The sequence below is a fragment of the Canis lupus genome, chromosome 20 (assembly GCF_048164855.1).
Source record: "Canis lupus baileyi chromosome 20, mCanLup2.hap1, whole genome shotgun sequence".
Classification (NCBI taxonomy): domain Eukaryota; kingdom Metazoa; phylum Chordata; class Mammalia; order Carnivora; family Canidae; genus Canis; species Canis lupus.
The window spans coordinates 55,310,886-55,328,309 of record NC_132857.1 but is presented as its reverse complement, the minus strand read 5'-3'; the positions used below and the strand labels follow the sequence as shown (position 1 = coordinate 55,328,309).

The 17,424-nt window shown below is 35.1% G+C and overlaps 1 protein-coding gene across 24 annotated transcripts in view; it reads right to left on the bottom strand.

The window, feature by feature from the left end:
• The window catches only part of MBD5 (methyl-CpG binding domain protein 5), a 433,497-nt gene that overhangs the window by 48,177 nt on the left and 367,896 nt on the right, over window positions 1-17,424 (bottom strand). For 22 of the 24 annotated variants that reach the window (XM_072789112.1, XM_072789100.1, XM_072789101.1 and 19 more), the window contains 3 exons: window positions 14,576-15,249; window positions 5,714-5,816; window positions 4,479-4,659 (listed from right to left, as the gene is read on the bottom strand). In XM_072789112.1, the coding sequence (XP_072645213.1) occupies window positions 4,479-4,659; window positions 5,714-5,816; window positions 14,576-14,688 (397 nt within the window). In that variant the 5' untranslated portion in view covers window positions 14,689-15,249. The remainder of the gene's footprint in view (window positions 1-4,478; window positions 4,660-5,713; window positions 5,817-14,575; window positions 15,250-17,424) is intronic. The other 2 variants (XM_072789109.1, XM_072789121.1) reach the window with 1 other exon arrangement.

Below are 17,424 nucleotides of genomic sequence, written 5' to 3'. Positions count from 1 at the left end.
AGGTGTCTGGAAATAGAAATTGGCAAAAAGAAGTTATGACTCTGTGCAATTAAAAAAAAAAAAGGTTCTGGACTCGATAGTAAACTTGGATGGAAGAGAATTCACATTTTTCTCCCTTAGCTCACCAAAGGTTCTCCATAACTGCTCATTATGGGTGTTTACTTCTTATTGGATGAGAAAGGATAGGGATCTGAATCAGTACATACAGAGCCATTCTAATAATATTTATGATATAAAAATCAAGATTGAGAGCCTATATGGAAATAGTAATGTTACTATCTTGTTGGATAGGAGTTTTTAAAGAATGGGGTTACAGTAGAAAATTACAATCTGTATGGCATGTTCTCCTCTAATTTAAATGAATTGCTATTTTCATCAGAAAATGCGTTACCCTCTAAATGTTTCTGTTGCCTTACTCAAACTTCCCCAGGATAGCTACAAAAACTCTCCCTTATCTCAACATTCTCACTGTGAGAGCAAGAGAATCTTAACTTTTGTGAAGTAAGTGAATGGGATTTTGAATCTTTTAAAATGGGAGTGATAACAATAGTAAGTGCAGTGATACTGCAATCATGCTTAGCTTCATCAAGTCTGTAACAGTATAACGTGGCAATTTCTTTGCCCTTCATCAGCCATTATTGTCAAAACAGCCTTAGTCAACCAACATAGGTAAAAGATTGTGATTCTTTTATCAGGATAGAGTTCCTATGCAAAATTTACTCGGAATGCTAAAATCTTCCGTACCGGGTTCCAATTGAGTATTCTCTTTTTGCAGCAAGCATTCCTCCCTCCCTGGCTTTTTGGAATCCCTTCTGTTCTTTTGGAGATCAAATAGAATATAGGCAACAAAAGCAAGCTGGCTCATCATACAGAATTTTCATTCTATCATGTCAGAATCCTAGGTTTAAGCTTTTTAGCCCTTGAGGACGTTTAACAATTTATAAAGTTGTGCCTTCTAAATAAAATCAGTTTCACACACCGATTCCTATCATCTGGTGGTGGCTGCTTAGAGAGCTATGTCGAAAGGCTGTTGCACCCTAGCTGGGCTCTGTGAGAAAATGCGAATGTGTCTGTTACAGGTGCAGGCAATGGAAGTGGTACCTTTATAGTAGATGTTGGCCACCCCAATTCTGAGACTGGCAAAACATTAGCAAGTATACTTGGGTTCCCTTGCAATCAGAGGTATATTTACTTAGGTGGGTAATGGTACACTTAAGATAAATATACTTCTCCTACCTGCTAGATAGGATACAGGTAAAATTATATTGTAACAATTTCTAAGACAGTGGTTTTCAACCTGGGGTATACAGGAGTCTAGGTAGAGCACATTAAAGAAGTAAGAGAATGCAGCAAACATATATACTTTTCTTGGAAAAGTGGGCTTTCTGTTTCTAGTATGGTAGAGCTTATTTGATAGAGTGGTTTTGGCACATAATATATGAAAAGTTGAGAACCACTGATATAAGAGAACTGCAGCAGATAAACCCAACTGAACTTATTTTCTTGTTAAAGACAGAATTTTAAAGTTTACAGTTAAAGGAGTACTCTATGACAAATATTTGAGGCATTGCGCCTAGCAGCTAGTGAGAGCACAGTTGTCTGTATTAACATCACTAGCGTTATTATATGATTAACTGTGTCCTCGTTAGCACCAAAACCACTGAGTTGTATCTTTTATTGTTATTTATATAATTATCTATAGTTCAATGATTGAAAGTATAGATACTGGCATTCTTATATTCCACAGAATTTAGAAAACAGCTATGGCTTAGAAAGGATTTCTTTCATACCTGGGGAAAAGTAGTCACCATCTTTAAAATGGCAGGAATACTGAATAAACAAACAAAAGTCATGCCAATGTTATGTTATGTTTAGGAGCTAAAGTATTACAAGAGTTGGCAAGTGGAAATGCTGGGCACTCAAGTGCTTACGTGTACACTCAAGTAGACCTTTCAAAAGAACAGACAGAAACTAAATATATCCTCATGTATGTAAACTAAAGAGGAGTGAAAATTACTACATGAGTCTTCTTAACTTTTATTTAAATCCCAACCCTATAATACAGTTTAATATTGGGAAAGTAAGATAAATGCTATGTCTGAAGCTAGTACAAGAGTAGCAGTTAATCCAATAAATCATATCATTTTAAAAGGGGGTGAGATGTACCTTTTATGCCTATGCTGGTTAAAGATTTACCTTTAATTTCAATAATGAAGCCTGTATGTATAGGGTGTGATAAAGGACCTAGATCAAGATTCTGCTAGGGTAATTAAAAAAAAGGGGCAAGGCAGACTTTGTAGAAAGAGGTAAAATTGATATACTGTGATATGAGAATGGCGGTAGACATATGCAAGGTAATATGCAAAATAAAAATGTAGCTAATCAAGGTGGCAAGATAATGGTAAATTCCAAATAATTTATAACAGTTAAATATATCTTTAAGTTTTTGCTGTATCTCTTAACTTAAAAAAAATGTAGCTCATATAAAAAAACCAAAAACAAAAAGAAATACAAAAACAAAAAAAAAAAACAAGAAAAATTCCCTGAATTTTTTTTCTTATATACCTTTGTGGAGCAATTTTTTCCTGATCATTCTTGTTAGAGTTCAAAGGTTAGAGTTACTGAAGAGTAGCTCTCCTCAAATTTGTCCCTTCTTGTTCTTTATAGGAGTTCTAAGTGTGACTCTTTAATTATCTATATGCTGTCACAACTACTCTATCTAAAGCTGTCAATAATTTGGCCTCCACTTACCTACACAAATTTAACCTTCTACTCAAGTCAGATTAGTGTCCACATCATCTCTTAATTATGTTATACTTATACATAATGAATACTGAATAAGAATCTTCTTATTTCCCTCATATGTCCAAATCTTACCATTTTCCAGGGCTGGTTGAAATCTGGGGTTGACCAGAAAGCCTTCTCTGATCACTACAAGTTATATTCATTGTTCCTATTTTTCAGAACTCTGCAGAATGATATCATTTATCCTTCATAAACAAATGCTTTGGTGCTCAGCCACATGTTATCTCGAATTATTACTCAAGTGTTAGGTTGATTGTAATATTTTGGAGGGAATTCACATCCTAGCTCATATAAAAAGAAGTTCCTGAGTCTCAAAGTATAATTCCACAAATTAAATATGAGTTATAATGGGAAAAGTTACCATAACGATGGAGAAATTGGATAAGTATATAACTTTAACCAAGCACTCAAGCTTAATGTCTTCAATATAGGATAAATTGACATTATGTGCCTCCTAATAAGGACATAATATCACCTATGCAGGGGCACCTGGGTGGCTTAGTGGTTGAGCGTCTGCCTTTGGCTCAGGTTGTGACCCCAGGGTCCTGGGATTGAGTCCCGCATCGGGCTCCCTGCAGGGAGCCTGCTTCTCCCTCTGCCTGTGTCTCTCACATGAATAAATAAATAAAATCTTAAACAAAACAAAACATCACCACCTATGCAATATTCTACCAAATTGTATTTAACCTGAGTATAAGTAAATATGAGGAAACAATCAGGCAAATCCAAATTGAGGAACATCTATAAAACTGAACTGGGCTCTCCAAAACCAGATTTTAAAAGACTGGGAAATTGGTGTAGATTAAGGAAGTCTAACAATTTAGTACAGTTGTACAATCTTTGATTGCATCCATGGTTTAAAAAAATCTAAGAAATTATTAGGACAACTGGAATTTATCAGGACAATTACATTCTAATTATATATACTGCATATTGGATAATAAGTGCTAAAGTTTTTGAATGTGATAATTAGATTGCGGTTTATATAGGCAAACACCCATATGTGCGGAAATATTTTGGGATGAGTTGTCATAATATTTGCAACCTCTGCCACAAAATGTTAATTGTTGAATTTAAGTGAAGGGTACTTGGGTGCTCTTGAACTGTTTATGTAATTTTTCTGCAGCTTTGAAATTTTTAGAAAATAAAAGCGTGTGTGTGTGCGTGTGTGTCTGTGTGTGTGTGTGTTGGAGGTATGAAAAGTTCCTGACAAGGTGATTTCTCTTAGTAGGTGCTCAAGAAATAGCTATTGAGTGACTGAGAGAATAACACTGCTAGCTCTGGCAATACTGCTGGTTCTGCTTGAGGACTTGATATCACGCATCCAAACCAGCTCTAGGAAAAAGGTTACTTTGTTTCCTAAAAACCAATGGCACTTTCTCCTTTGTTAGTTCAGCTCTGGGAACTTGCATAGCATTTGTTATGTGTTAATTGGTATTTATTCGGCTGAGTTAACTCAATGATTCAGGAAATCTGGGAAGACAACTTCATAGGAATTTTCCAGACCTGATCTATTTGTAAAAAAAAAAAAAGATAAGACATATATAACTTAAAAAGCATTCTGCATGTTTCAAAAGGGGACTCAGAAAATGTTTGGCAAAGTGATTTCCAGGGACTCCTGTAGGAGAGAAGTTGGGGAGGCAAATTTCTAAACCTTTCACTATATTACATACTTGTTCCTCCCCCGGGACTGGTGAGCACCAGAGAAGGATGTGGGGCTTCCATGCTTTTGTGAAGTGTGGCCACGGCAATGATTTTTCTTTTATGTATGCATAGCTTTGTGACATCTTCATCTGCTTTAACATCTTCTGCAGTTCTCTGTTTCACAGCAGCTCCAGGATCAAAATTAAACACCTGAAAAAAGAATTCTCTGTTTAGAATATGTCTATAAAAACATTAAATTAAAAAAAATCCTCTTGTTAAAAGAAAAGTTTTGCATAGATTAAGCCATAAATTTGAATAAAACTGTCTGAGGTTTTTAAATTTAAGAAAACAACTTTATATATAAGTATAACAAATACTTCTGCCGAACTCTTGGTTTTTAGTGACAAAGTAAGTAGTGGAAATAAGACAACCAAGATAAAGATATGGAAAGGCATAATGTCTGATGTTTCCAATTTTAGATACTTTCTGATGTTATATCAGTACAAAAACAAAAGTACAGTTAAAAATCCCTAAAAGCTGACATTTTTACCTGCTAACTTTTTCTTTGGCTTTATTTTACTACTGTATTAATTTTACCTTTCCATGGATTTAAAAAGTCTATTACTCTATTTTTTAAAAATCTTATTACCTATTGCATATATACTTAAATGCTTTTTTGGGGGGGTGAATGAGGTGACATAAATAAAAGGAAAAATTATTTATTAATCTTTAGTTCTAAAATTAGCACATAATAGATATTCAAAGAACAATGACCCATTTCTATTCTTTTCTAAATAATATTTTATCATTTAAAATAACTATTTTTTACCTTGTAAAGGACTAAAACTGTTTTACTTTTGGCTCGGAGGGTTCAGCTTTGTGATTTTAGAAATATTTGTGGCAGATTTATCAATACCAGTGCAAAAAAATAATATTGCAAATTGAGCAGTTACAGTAGGGGGAAAATGCACTACTAAATAGCATGGGTATAGCTCAAATAAAAAGGTGCCGAAAAGATTTTGATGAAGTATTTAATATGAATATAGATTTGTCACCTTTGAAAATTGCTGGGAGTTGAACATTTTCTACAATTTTTAAGCATTCCAGAACACATGCAAAAGATACCTAATTAGATAAAGGCTTTAAAATGCACATATGATTGGGGAGAAGTAATATAAAAATGAAATGCCAAATGAGAAAAGCAAATATATGAAACACCTAAAAAAATACAAAACTGCCAACAGATCTATTGTGAAATGGTTACCTTGGGAAGAATAAGAGGACATTCCAAGCCACACTTGCATGTTCCGTCAGTAAGCAGGTATGTTTTAACCTGCTCCAAGCAAGATAACAAAGACCCACTGGGACTGTAAAAATAGTTTAAAAAAACATCAGGAAATAATTCTGACTACACATATTATATGAAAAAAGGCATAATTTATAGTCTTACTGTCCTTCACAAGATAACATTTTCCTACTAAGGAAAAACATTTGCTTTGTCAATATTATGTTATCTACTAAATTATAGCCTTTAACACTATTGCTCTTTCTTTTAACCAAAATATTTCTCAGAAAAATAAAGATTTTTCATAGAAAATTAAATAAATGTGTTTTGAAAACCAAGAGTGGATTACGGATGAGAAAAGTGCTATTCTTAAGAAAGTACAGAAGCAGGCAAGAAAGGAAAAGAAAACTACATGAAAGCAATCATTATTTTAAACTAGAAGCTCTACCTTTAAAGCTGTTTGAGGAAATACTAAAATTTAGGAACATGTTGGAAGTCAAACCAGAAAGTCCCTAAGTCTGCAAGTTTCCTTTAATCTTGGAGTCTAGAACCAAATTGCCCCAATATAAAAACAGATTTCTCTTTTTTCCTCAATACATGTGTTTCTTTGAAGATCGGTTAAGTGGCCCAATCAAATAATACTGAGGAACCAAACCATACTGGCGAGGAAGAAGAGCATGCAGAACTGACAAAGGATGGGGAATCCTTAAGAAAATAGGGTTTTACACGGCAGAAAAGTGCCTTGCACGTCTTCTAGTTTGTAATTGTGGTAGTGGTTTCAGTGTTTCTACCCTGTGGTTCACAAAAGTCAGTATAATATATGCATACTGACCAAGTTTAAGTCTTCAGAATAGGTACTAATTCTAATGACAGAATAAGTCTTTGATTTTTATTTACAAGGGGTGTTATTTAAAACGGACAATTTACGCTTTAGGACTTTCATTATTAATATGCTCATTTTACAACTTAAATCCATGTTATGCTTTGAAAATTACTATATATTTTTCATTCAAGAATATCTTTTATTTATGACTATTTACTAAAACCTTTATTTTAGCTTTCTGATTAAATTTATCCAGAAATAATATTATCCTTTTTGTAAACAAAGCATTTTTCTACTGTGGGCAGACAGTCTATGTAAAAACACAGGTAACAATTTTCTATCTATAAATAAACCAACTTTAAAATGCAATTCACATTTTATTTAGGGACAATCATATAAATGACTTATGAATGTAGAAAATCTCAATTAAAATCCTCAACACTGGGATCCCTGGGTGGCGCAGCGGTTTAGTGCCTGCCTTTGGCCCAGGGCGTGATCCTGGAGACCCGGGATCGAATCCCACATCGGGCTCCCAGTGCATGGAGCCTGTTTCTCCCTCTGCCTATGTCTCTGCCTCTCTCTCTCTCTCTCTGTGACTATTATAAATAAATAAAAATTAAAAAAAAAATCCTCAACATTGTTGACTCAATTATTCATTTAGACTAACAGTTTTTTTTTTCAGATGATATGCAAAATATAATAATTCCTATATTACAGACTTGAGTTCCACCCCAGTGGTAGGGCAACCAGATGATTTTAAAGGTCTGGTAATTTTGATAAAACAAGATTACCAATCAGTTGTCATATGAAGACTTCATGAATTTTGTGAAAAGAAACTTCCTAGCATTTTACAGTTAAAGAAAGTGTATGGACTAAATCCTAGAAGAATGTAATTGTAAAATTAAACCTGAAGACAAAAATTCCTGAATTCTATTAGAGTACTCTACTTTAGACACTTTAAAAAACATTTCCTCTCAATCAGTCAGTTGAGTTCTTTCCTTCAGTTGGAGCTCTTTAATTAACTTTTGGGAGTAATAATTAATGTAAAAAGTAGTTACAAGTCTTACGGCATAGATAAAGCTCAAAAGATTGAAAGCAGGTGGGAAATTTCCTGTGCAGCTTCAATGCCGCCCTGAGGCAGGAGCAGCTGGAGACTAACCTAAATATTACAAGCAAACTGTACACTGAAAAGGGAGCTACAGAAGGAGGGCTAGCCTCCTATATATGTTTAAGTCGTAATTTAACCAGTTATATATACAAACAAATAAAAAGCAAGCTGACTAAATTTATTTGATGGTGCTTTACCTTATTTAGCAAAGTTTGTTTCTGTAATAATTCTTAGTGTATAGATCTGGATTTGGAGCACTCACACAAACAGAAAATGAAGTCCTTGTACACTTGGAAAATCATGAATGGCCAAGATAAATGACAGATTCTTATACTTAACTTGGTTTAACCTAGCTCTCCGCAATCTAAAAAGCTGATATGTCTTTCACTGGGATAAAGATTAAGTAAAAAATTAAATTATTAAGATTTTAAAGTCATTTGTGCTTTAAGCTGAATATATATTTGCTCTTTATGGGCTTGAATAATCATAAATATAAACAGTAATAGTGATATCTTCCTATATTTACAACAAAGTATTTTTAGCAGTTATTTTTAACAGCATTGGCAATAAAAACACTTTGAAAAAGTTATGTGTCCTTGTTCATCTTATCTACTGGATGAGCACCACATTCTCTGCTTTCTTATCCTTTCATTCCAATTAATATAGAGCATATCTTTACTATTACAGAAATAAAATACTTATGTACAAAAGAATTTCAATAGGTAATTAAGTTTACCTCAAGAGACAAATTACACAAAGCAAACAAAACTGAGATAGATTCTGAACTGACTTCTAAGTTGTTAAGGTATGAAATCATTTGTATTTATGTAATAGAAAATAACTCATTTATATAAATACATCTTTGTACAAGTAGAGAATTCCACTGAAGCTGGGATACAAATAACCACACTGAAAGAAATAGCATTAATTTAATGATGCAATGTGATATCTTTTAAAAAGTCCTAAGTCTGTTTTTATATTACATCACAAAGAAAGGTTTATGCTATCATACCCTTTCATATACTTCCAGATAAACTACAAAATAAGTCTCTTAGATGCCATTTGTTTAATAATAAGACTAAAACTTGGTTAAGGGTTCAAGATTATAGGTTGGAAGGTCCTGAGCTCAACTCCTTCCATGGTCACAATAAGTCTAAACTACACATGGAATACTGTCCCTTAAAGACCTAGAAACCATGAACAGAGAGCGTCCACAGCAGGGGCAGCACAGAGATGGGTGGAAGAGGCAGAGATGCAGTCTCAGTAAGGAAAAAAAAACCACACCCCAGGAATGAAGTTCCACAGTCAGGAATATCTCAAAGGTATGGGCCTCTTCCCTAAAAAAACAAGAGATTTAAGCTCTACATCAGGCAAATCCAATCCTTAGATCTTACAGAGGAGGGACAAGCCCCCCAAATAGCTGGCTATGAAAACCAATAGAGAATATATCCAAATAAATTGTATAATTATAGGGGGAAAAAAACCCCTGTTCTCAAAGGGCTCATGCATAGACTCACTTGACCCAGAAACCAGAGCAAAAACACTATATTGAAAAGTGCATAGACCACAGTGAAAGATACCTACTTACCAATCTTGGAGAGCCTGCTGGAGAGGCAGAAGGTAGCAGGGCCTCTCCCCAAGGACTAAGACACTGGTGACAGTCATTTCTGCTACCTCAATCTGCCATGCTGATCCAGGCACTGGTGGGCACCATTTTGGTATCCTCTTCCTAGAACACTAATGCAAAGGAGTGTGCTCTGCTGAGAGTTTTACAAAACCTGGCACATCTGCCAGGCCTTGCAGCTAATAGGACACTAATCTTGCCCACCAGCATGCCTGTAGCAATTACCCTAGGGCCACACAACCAGCCAGGCCAGGGGCCAACCCTACCCAGCAGTACACCCACAGTAATTGCTACCCCACTATAACAGGAGGGTATACATTGCCCACACAAGGGATACCTCTATAGCAGAGGATTGCACTTCTGGGCCCCATGGGACATCTCTTATACAAGCTACTCCTTCAGGATCAGGAGAGGTAGCTGAACTGCCCAATACATAGAAACAAACACAGAGAGGTAGGCAAAATGAAAAGAGAGAGGATTATGTTCAAAAGAACAAGACAAAACCTCAAAAAAAGAACTACACAAACAGAGAAACAATCTGTCTGATAAAGATGTCAAAGTTATGGTCATAAACATACTTACTGAACTCGTGAGAACAATGGATGAACAACACAGAACTTCAACAAAGGGACAGACAATATAAGAAAGTACCAATCAGAGATGAAGATTACCATAACAGAACTGAACAATACACTAGAAGGAATAAATAGCAGATTAGATGATACAGAAAAACGTATCAGCAATATTCCAATACCCTGGAAGACAGGGTAATGGAAATAGCCTAAAGTGAATGACAAAAGAGAAAAAAAAATAATAAAAAAGAGAACAGTTTAAGAAATTCCTGAAACAAAAGGAAAGAAAAGAAAAGAAAAAAGTCCCGAATCCCTGAAGCAACATTAAGCAGACTAACATTCACATTATATTTAGGGGTTGTATAAATAGAAGAAAGAGAGAAAGCATTGGAAAACTTATTTGAAAAAATTATAGTTGAAAATGTCTTTGACCTGGGGAAGGAGAGACGTTCACATTCAGGAAGCACAAAGAATCCCAAACAACATGTACCTACAGATCTATATCCAGACACATTATGATTAAAATGTCAAAAATTAAAGATAAAGAAAGAATCCTTAAAAAAAAAAAAAAAAAGAAAAGCAATTAGTTACATATAAGGGAATTCCTATAAGACTATCAGCTGATTTTTCAGCAGAAACTTTGTAGGTCAGAAAAGAGTGGCATGATAAATTCAAAGTGCTAAAAAAAAAAAAAAAGACGCTTACAACCAAGGATATTTACCTGGCAAAGTTATCAATCAGAATTGAAGGGGAGATAGAGTTTCCTAAAGGAGCAAAAGCTAGAGGAGTTCATCACAACTAAACTGGCTTTACAAGAAATATTAAAGGGACTACTTTAGGTGGAAAAGAAAAAGCCATGACTAGAAATAAGAAAATATATGAAAGAAAAAAAATCTTACTGGTAAAGGAAAACATATAGGAAAGGTCGTGAATCAACCACTTATAAAGCTAGGATGAAGGTTAAAAGACAAAAGTAGTAAAGTCAATGATATCTGTAATAAAGGATACACAAAATAAAAAGATGTAAAACATAAAATGTGGATAGAGGAAAGGAAAAACATAATGCTTTTGGAATGCTTTCAAACTTAAGCGACCACCAACTTAAAATAGATTGTGATATGTATTGACTATTCTAATATGAACCTCATGGTAACCAAAACCCAAAAACCTAAAATAGATATGCAAAAAAAAAAAAAAAAAGGGAAAGGAATCCAAACATAAAACTAAAGAACATCATCAAGTTACAAAGAAAGATAGCAAGAGAAGAAAGGAGAAGAGTAGAACTACAAAAATAACCATGAAACAATAAAATGGCAATAAGCACACACTTATCAATAATTACTTTAAGTGTAAATGGACTAAATGTTCGAATCAAAAGACACAGGCCAAATGGATAAAAAACAAAAACAGAACCCATCTATATGCTGCCTATATAAGAGACTTCAGATCTAAAGACACACAAAGAGACTGAAACTGAAGGGCTGAGAAAAGATACTCTATAGAAATGGAAACATAAACAAAGCTGGGGCAGAGATACTTATATCAAACAAAACAGACTTAAAACAAAGGCTGTAACAATAGATAAAAAAAAGGAAATTACAAAATGACAAAGGGATCAATTTAACAAGAAGATATAACACGTGTAAATATTTATGTGCCCAACACAGTAGCACCTAAATACATAAAGCAAATAGTAAGAGACAGAAAGGGAGAAACTGACAGCAATAGTATAATAGTAGGGAACTTAACACTCTACTTACATCAATGGATAGATCATCCAGTCAGAAAATCAATAAGGAAACATTGGCCTTAAACTACCCACTGGACCAGAGGACTTATTAGATATATACAGAACATTCCATCAAGTGCACATGGAGCATCCTCCAGGATACATCATGTCAGGCTGCAGAAGTCTCAATAAATTTAAGAAATTGAAATTATATCAAGTATCTTTTCCAATTACACGTATGAAACAAATGTAAAATCAATTACAAGAAGACAAATTGAAAAAACACAAACACATGGAGACCAAACATCATGCTACTGAACAACAATGAAGAAATCAAAAAATATTTTGAGACAGATAAATACAACATCCTAAAATTTATGGGATGCAATCAAAAGCAGTGTTAAGAGGGACGTTTAAAGTGATACTGTTCTGCTTCAAGAAACAAGAAAAATCTCAAATAAGGATTTTAACCCCACACCTAAAGGAACTAGAAAAAGAACAAACAAAACCCAAAGTTAGTAGAAAGAGGAAATAAATATTAGAGTTTAAATAAGTGAAATAAAGATTAAAACTTAAAAAATTGAAAAGATTAAGGAAACTAAGCACTGGTTCTTTGAAAACATAAACAAAATTGATGAACATTTAGCTAGATTCATCAAGAAAAAAAGAAGAGAGCACCCAAATAAATAAAATATCAATGAAAAAGGAGAAAAGACCCTGAATAGCCAAATCAATCTTGAGAAAGAAGAATAAAGCTGGAGGTAATCATAATCCTCATTTCAAACTTACTACAAAGCTATTGTAATCAAAACACTATGGTATTATCATTAGCACAAAAGCAGACACACAGATCAATATAACAGAATTTAGAGAGCCCAGAAATAAACCCATGGTTATAGGGTCAATTAATATACAACAAAGTAGGTAAGAGTGTACAATGGGGGAAAAGACAATCTCTTCAATAAGTGTTGCTAGGAAAACTGGATAGCTACATGCAAAATAGCAAAACGGGATCACTTTCTTACACCATACACCAAAATAAGCTCAAAACTGAAGACTTGAAGGTAGGATCTAAAACCATAAGACTCTTAGAAGAGAGTAAGCAAGTTTAAGCAGTAAGCAAGCTCTTTGACATCAGTCTTAAGCAATATTTTTTTGGATCTGTCACCTCAGGCAAGGATAGCAAAACTAAACAAATGGGACTGTATTAAACTAAAAAGCTTTGTACACAGTGAAGGAAACCATCAACAAATAAAAAAAGGCAACTTACTGAATAAGAGTAAGTTGGTATACCCAATAAGGGGTTAACGTCCAAAATATGTAAGAACTCATACAACTTAATGTCAAAAAAACCAGATTAAAAAATGTGCAGATGACCTGAACAGACATTTTCCCAAAGATATACAGGTGGCCAACATGCACATGAAAACATGCTCAACATCGCTAACCATTAAGGAAATGCAAATCAAAAGCCCAACAAAATATCTCCTCACAAGTGTCAGAATGGCTGTCATTAAAAAGATAAGAAATAACAAATGCTGGTCAGGATGTGGAGAAAAAGGAACCCTGTGCACTGCTGGTATGAATGTAAACCGGAGCAGCAAGTTTGAAAAACAGTATGGATCTTCCTCAAAAAATTAAAAATAGAAATACCATATGACCCAGTAATTCCACTTCTAGATATTTAACCAAAGAAAATGAAAACACTAATTCAAAAAGAGATTTGCACTTCTATGTTCATCAGCATTATTTGCAATAGCCAAGATACGGAAGCACCCTAGATGTTTACAGATAGATGAATTGACAAAGGAGATGTGGGACACACATCCCTCAGCGCACCCACGCTGGAAAATTAGTGATAAAAAAAAAGATGAAACCTTGCCCTTTGTGACAAGGTGGATGAATGAAGAGGATAGTAAGCGAAATATGTCAGAGAAAGACAAATACTGCATAACTTCACTGATATGTGGAATCTAAAGAACAAAGTAAGTGAATAACAAAATAGAAACAGACTCATAGATACAGAAAACAAACTGGTGGTTGACAGAGGGGAGATGGGTAGAGGGATGGACAAAAGACATGAAGGGGATTAAGAGGTATGATCTTCCAGTTATAAAATAGGTAAGACACAGAGATGTAATGTACAGCACAGGGGATAGTCAATAATATTGTAATAATCTGTATGATGATAGAGGGTAACTGGACTTACTGAGGTGACCATTTCATAATGCATATAAATATCGAATCACTAAGCTGTAGTAATAAAACTAATACAATATTGTATGTCAGTTAAAAAAAAAAAAACCCTTGAAACTTGCTAACGGTTCAGTTATTCCATTCAACTTGGACACAAGATATATGTCACCAAAATTTAAAAGATCAGACATTTGCATTTTATTTGTATGATTTTTACTTGTGAGATGAAGAGCCATCTCCAACATGACTTTTTCTTTTTTACTATTATATGCAACAGAATAAAAACTGCACAGAAAAAACAGGGAAATTATTTTTAGTTAATATCAGGAATTAAGAAGACTCATGACTAAAACTGCCTACAGATAAAAACACTCAACTTTACATCAGAAAAGTCAGCTGAAGCACTAGACGGACAGAATAATATTGTCCAGAGATATCAGGTCTATTTCTAGGATTTTACTTTCTCCTGTGAATGTGGTAATGATGCTTATATGTTTCTTTTAGAAAACTTCATATTTTTCTTTATCCTCGTTACAGAGATAAACAGAATGACACCTTATATAAACACAAGTAATGCATAAAAAATTCTCTCTTGTAACCTAAGGCAATTTACATTGCAAAACAGGACAGCATAAAACACTCAAATATTTCCAGCACGAAGGTCATTTATTCAAATTTATGTGAGGTGCTGTCAGTGATGGTATTTTGCTCCCTCAAAGGAACAGACTCTACCTTCTTAATTTCGGGATTGCGAACTTGGAGGAGACCACAGGTAATAATAAGGCTCACCTGACATAAAGCACTCCATTTTGATCCACACGCCGCTGCCAACCCACAGGAACTTGTATAGCTGGAAGACCTCCATCTTTGTCCCCTCCGTCACAGTCCTTGCCTCCATTCATTTTCTGTGTCTGCTTGGGACTCTCCAAAGATATCAGCAATAAGATGATATCCTTATATTACAGGGCATGATGGCCTTCAAAAATGGCCAATGCAGCACAGTTTTTCCCAGACTGTACAAAATGCATTGGGAAGCTTCGGCTCAGTTTGGAACCAAGTCCTTGAAATCTGCCATTGTGGAAAAAATCAGTTTCCCATTATAATCTACATTAAATAAACAATATTTAATTCCTAAGGATGGTCTACATGGGTAAAAATGAGTGCTTCTGACTAAGGAAAATCATATTCGCCAATGCTGGTACCTGCCTGGATTGGGGGAGGGGAAGAGTGTAAAGTTTTTAGTTCAACATTTTGTCTTGAACCTTGATGTCAGACTAAAATAACCTCTATTGTCTAGAGACCGGTCTCATTTTTACAGTGTGAGTCGGTTAATATTTCCAGGTACTACCCGCCTTTAGAGGCCACATTCTTTAAACTTTCTCTTCATCTTCCAATCTGAATCCAAGATGTTGCAGGTTGGTTCATCTGATGTTTTCATGTCTTCAAAATTCCAATAATGCAGCCTGAAACATATGTAAATGTGTAAACTGTATATTTAATATTGAAAAACTGAGAAGTGCACAGTTTTAAAAATAGATTAAACTGCTAAGTGCACCAAGCCATTTTGATGTCCTCTGCAGTCAAAATCACATGTCAAATTCGTCTTGTTTTCTTCTTCCAACTTGATCTACTCACTCTAGTTAAACCAATTTGCTTGCTCTTCACCACATGCAACTCTCTAATTAGAGATAGGTGCATAATCATAGCATTTCACAAATACACAAACACACACACACATGCACACACAAGGCCTCCCTACATTAAAAATGTATCTATCACCTCATGTTCTGATAATTGGAAAGTTTTGTGCTAACCCAATTACATTTTATCACTCTTTAATTGTACATACGCTTATGATTTTCTTTTCTAATCATCATATTGGCCTAAAGGAGAAAAAGCTTTTTTTTTTTTAAGAAAAAATTAAAAGAAAATATACAGTACATTTCCAGATACAAGAAATTTCCCCCACTGTTCTTGAATAGAAGAGTGGGAGTTGCTTTATAGTTAAGATTTACAAATTCCCATCTATTATGGGGTACTCTCTTACTTCCTTTATTTTTTATTTATTTTATTTTATTTTTTTTTCTTACTTCCTTTATTAAGTCACAAGGTCCTGCTTGGGGGAAAATATACTGGCTTGAGACAACAAGCAATCAGTGCTAGTGTGGAAAGCTTGAAAGAGGTCATCTTAATGGAATTGCTAAGAAAAAAAGGTGGCAAATAAAATTTGAAAAGATTTAGTACTTAATCCTAACGGAGAATGTAACAGTGGCTAGTGTTACTTCTTGTGGTACATAAGCCTTTCTATCATCAATTTAATATGTAGTGTGTAATTACTTTGTGGGCCCATGAAACTATACTAAGGGATGAATGAAAAAAATCATTCTACTGTTATATGAGGGAGACACGTGGCTTGGGATAAAACTGTCCTGTGACAGCACCATCACAGATTTTTTAAAAATGCCGCACTCAGGCAACTTAACTGAAGGTGAAGGTGATATGCTCTGGAAAACTGTTAAAAGGCTTAAGAGTCATGAAAATATTAAAACTGTTTTTAAAAAATTTAAAAGATTTATATTTTAGAGGTTTAAAATATGTATGCATAACTTAACAAATTAAATCGTGTAAATAAAGACATAACTACTTTATCCGCGTTCCTAAAACCCCGCATCATTTAAGGTAGCTCCAAACATTTTTGGGGCTGTCTTCATTGAGGAATCAAGAGAATGCCTCAAACTAAAAGGCATCATGTATTCAGGCAAGTGCTCTATTTGCAGCCCGGGCTCGGAGACAGATCGAAGGTGCTGTAATGAAGCATATACTCATTTGGCTGAAAGTCACAGGCCACGGGCATGGGTGTTGTAAACATCAACAGGCAATGGGAAAGTGGCAAAATCTGTTGGGAAAAAATGTGAGGTACAGGGAAAAGTACCCAGTAATAGCATTCCCAGTGATGTCTCAAGCTTAACATCGCGGGGGCCACTCCACTGAGTCTACGCTCCTCACAAAAATGACCCACTTGTCTCTCATTCACTGCACTTTTAACCAGTCGGCAGCTACTGCGCATGGGGTACCATGCTGCGGCAGTCCAGAGACGGGGGTCACTTCTCTGTCCACGGCCCGGTGTCATGTTTGGCACCGAAGAGCTGTTCAGTGTGGACGAGTACAAAGAAAAGGGGGAGCAAAGATGAGAAAGGCTGGAGGGAGCAAGAAAGGGGTCAGTCCCTCAGCGGCCTTCCCCTCGCTGGTTAATGATGGGAAAGACACATTAATTTTGTGTCATCCTGGATTCCCAGTTTTGCCAAATAGTAAGAGACCCTGATGATTGAACCTGTGTTTTTTTGTTTGTTTTTAAAGATTTTATTTATTATTCATGAGAGACACAGAGAGAGACAGAGAGGCAGAGCCACAGGCAGAGGGAGAAACAGGCTCCATACAGGGAGCCTGACGTGGGACTTGATCCCAGGACCCCAGGATCACGACCCAGGATGAAGGCGGCGCTACACCACTGAGCCACCCAGGCTGCCCTGTTTGTTTTTTTTAATTCTTTTTTCATGCTCATTTTATTACCTTGCTTTTCCCAATAAAATCTGTTCGGTGGTCTGTGATCTTTAGATTGGACCGGCTCTCAATCTCCC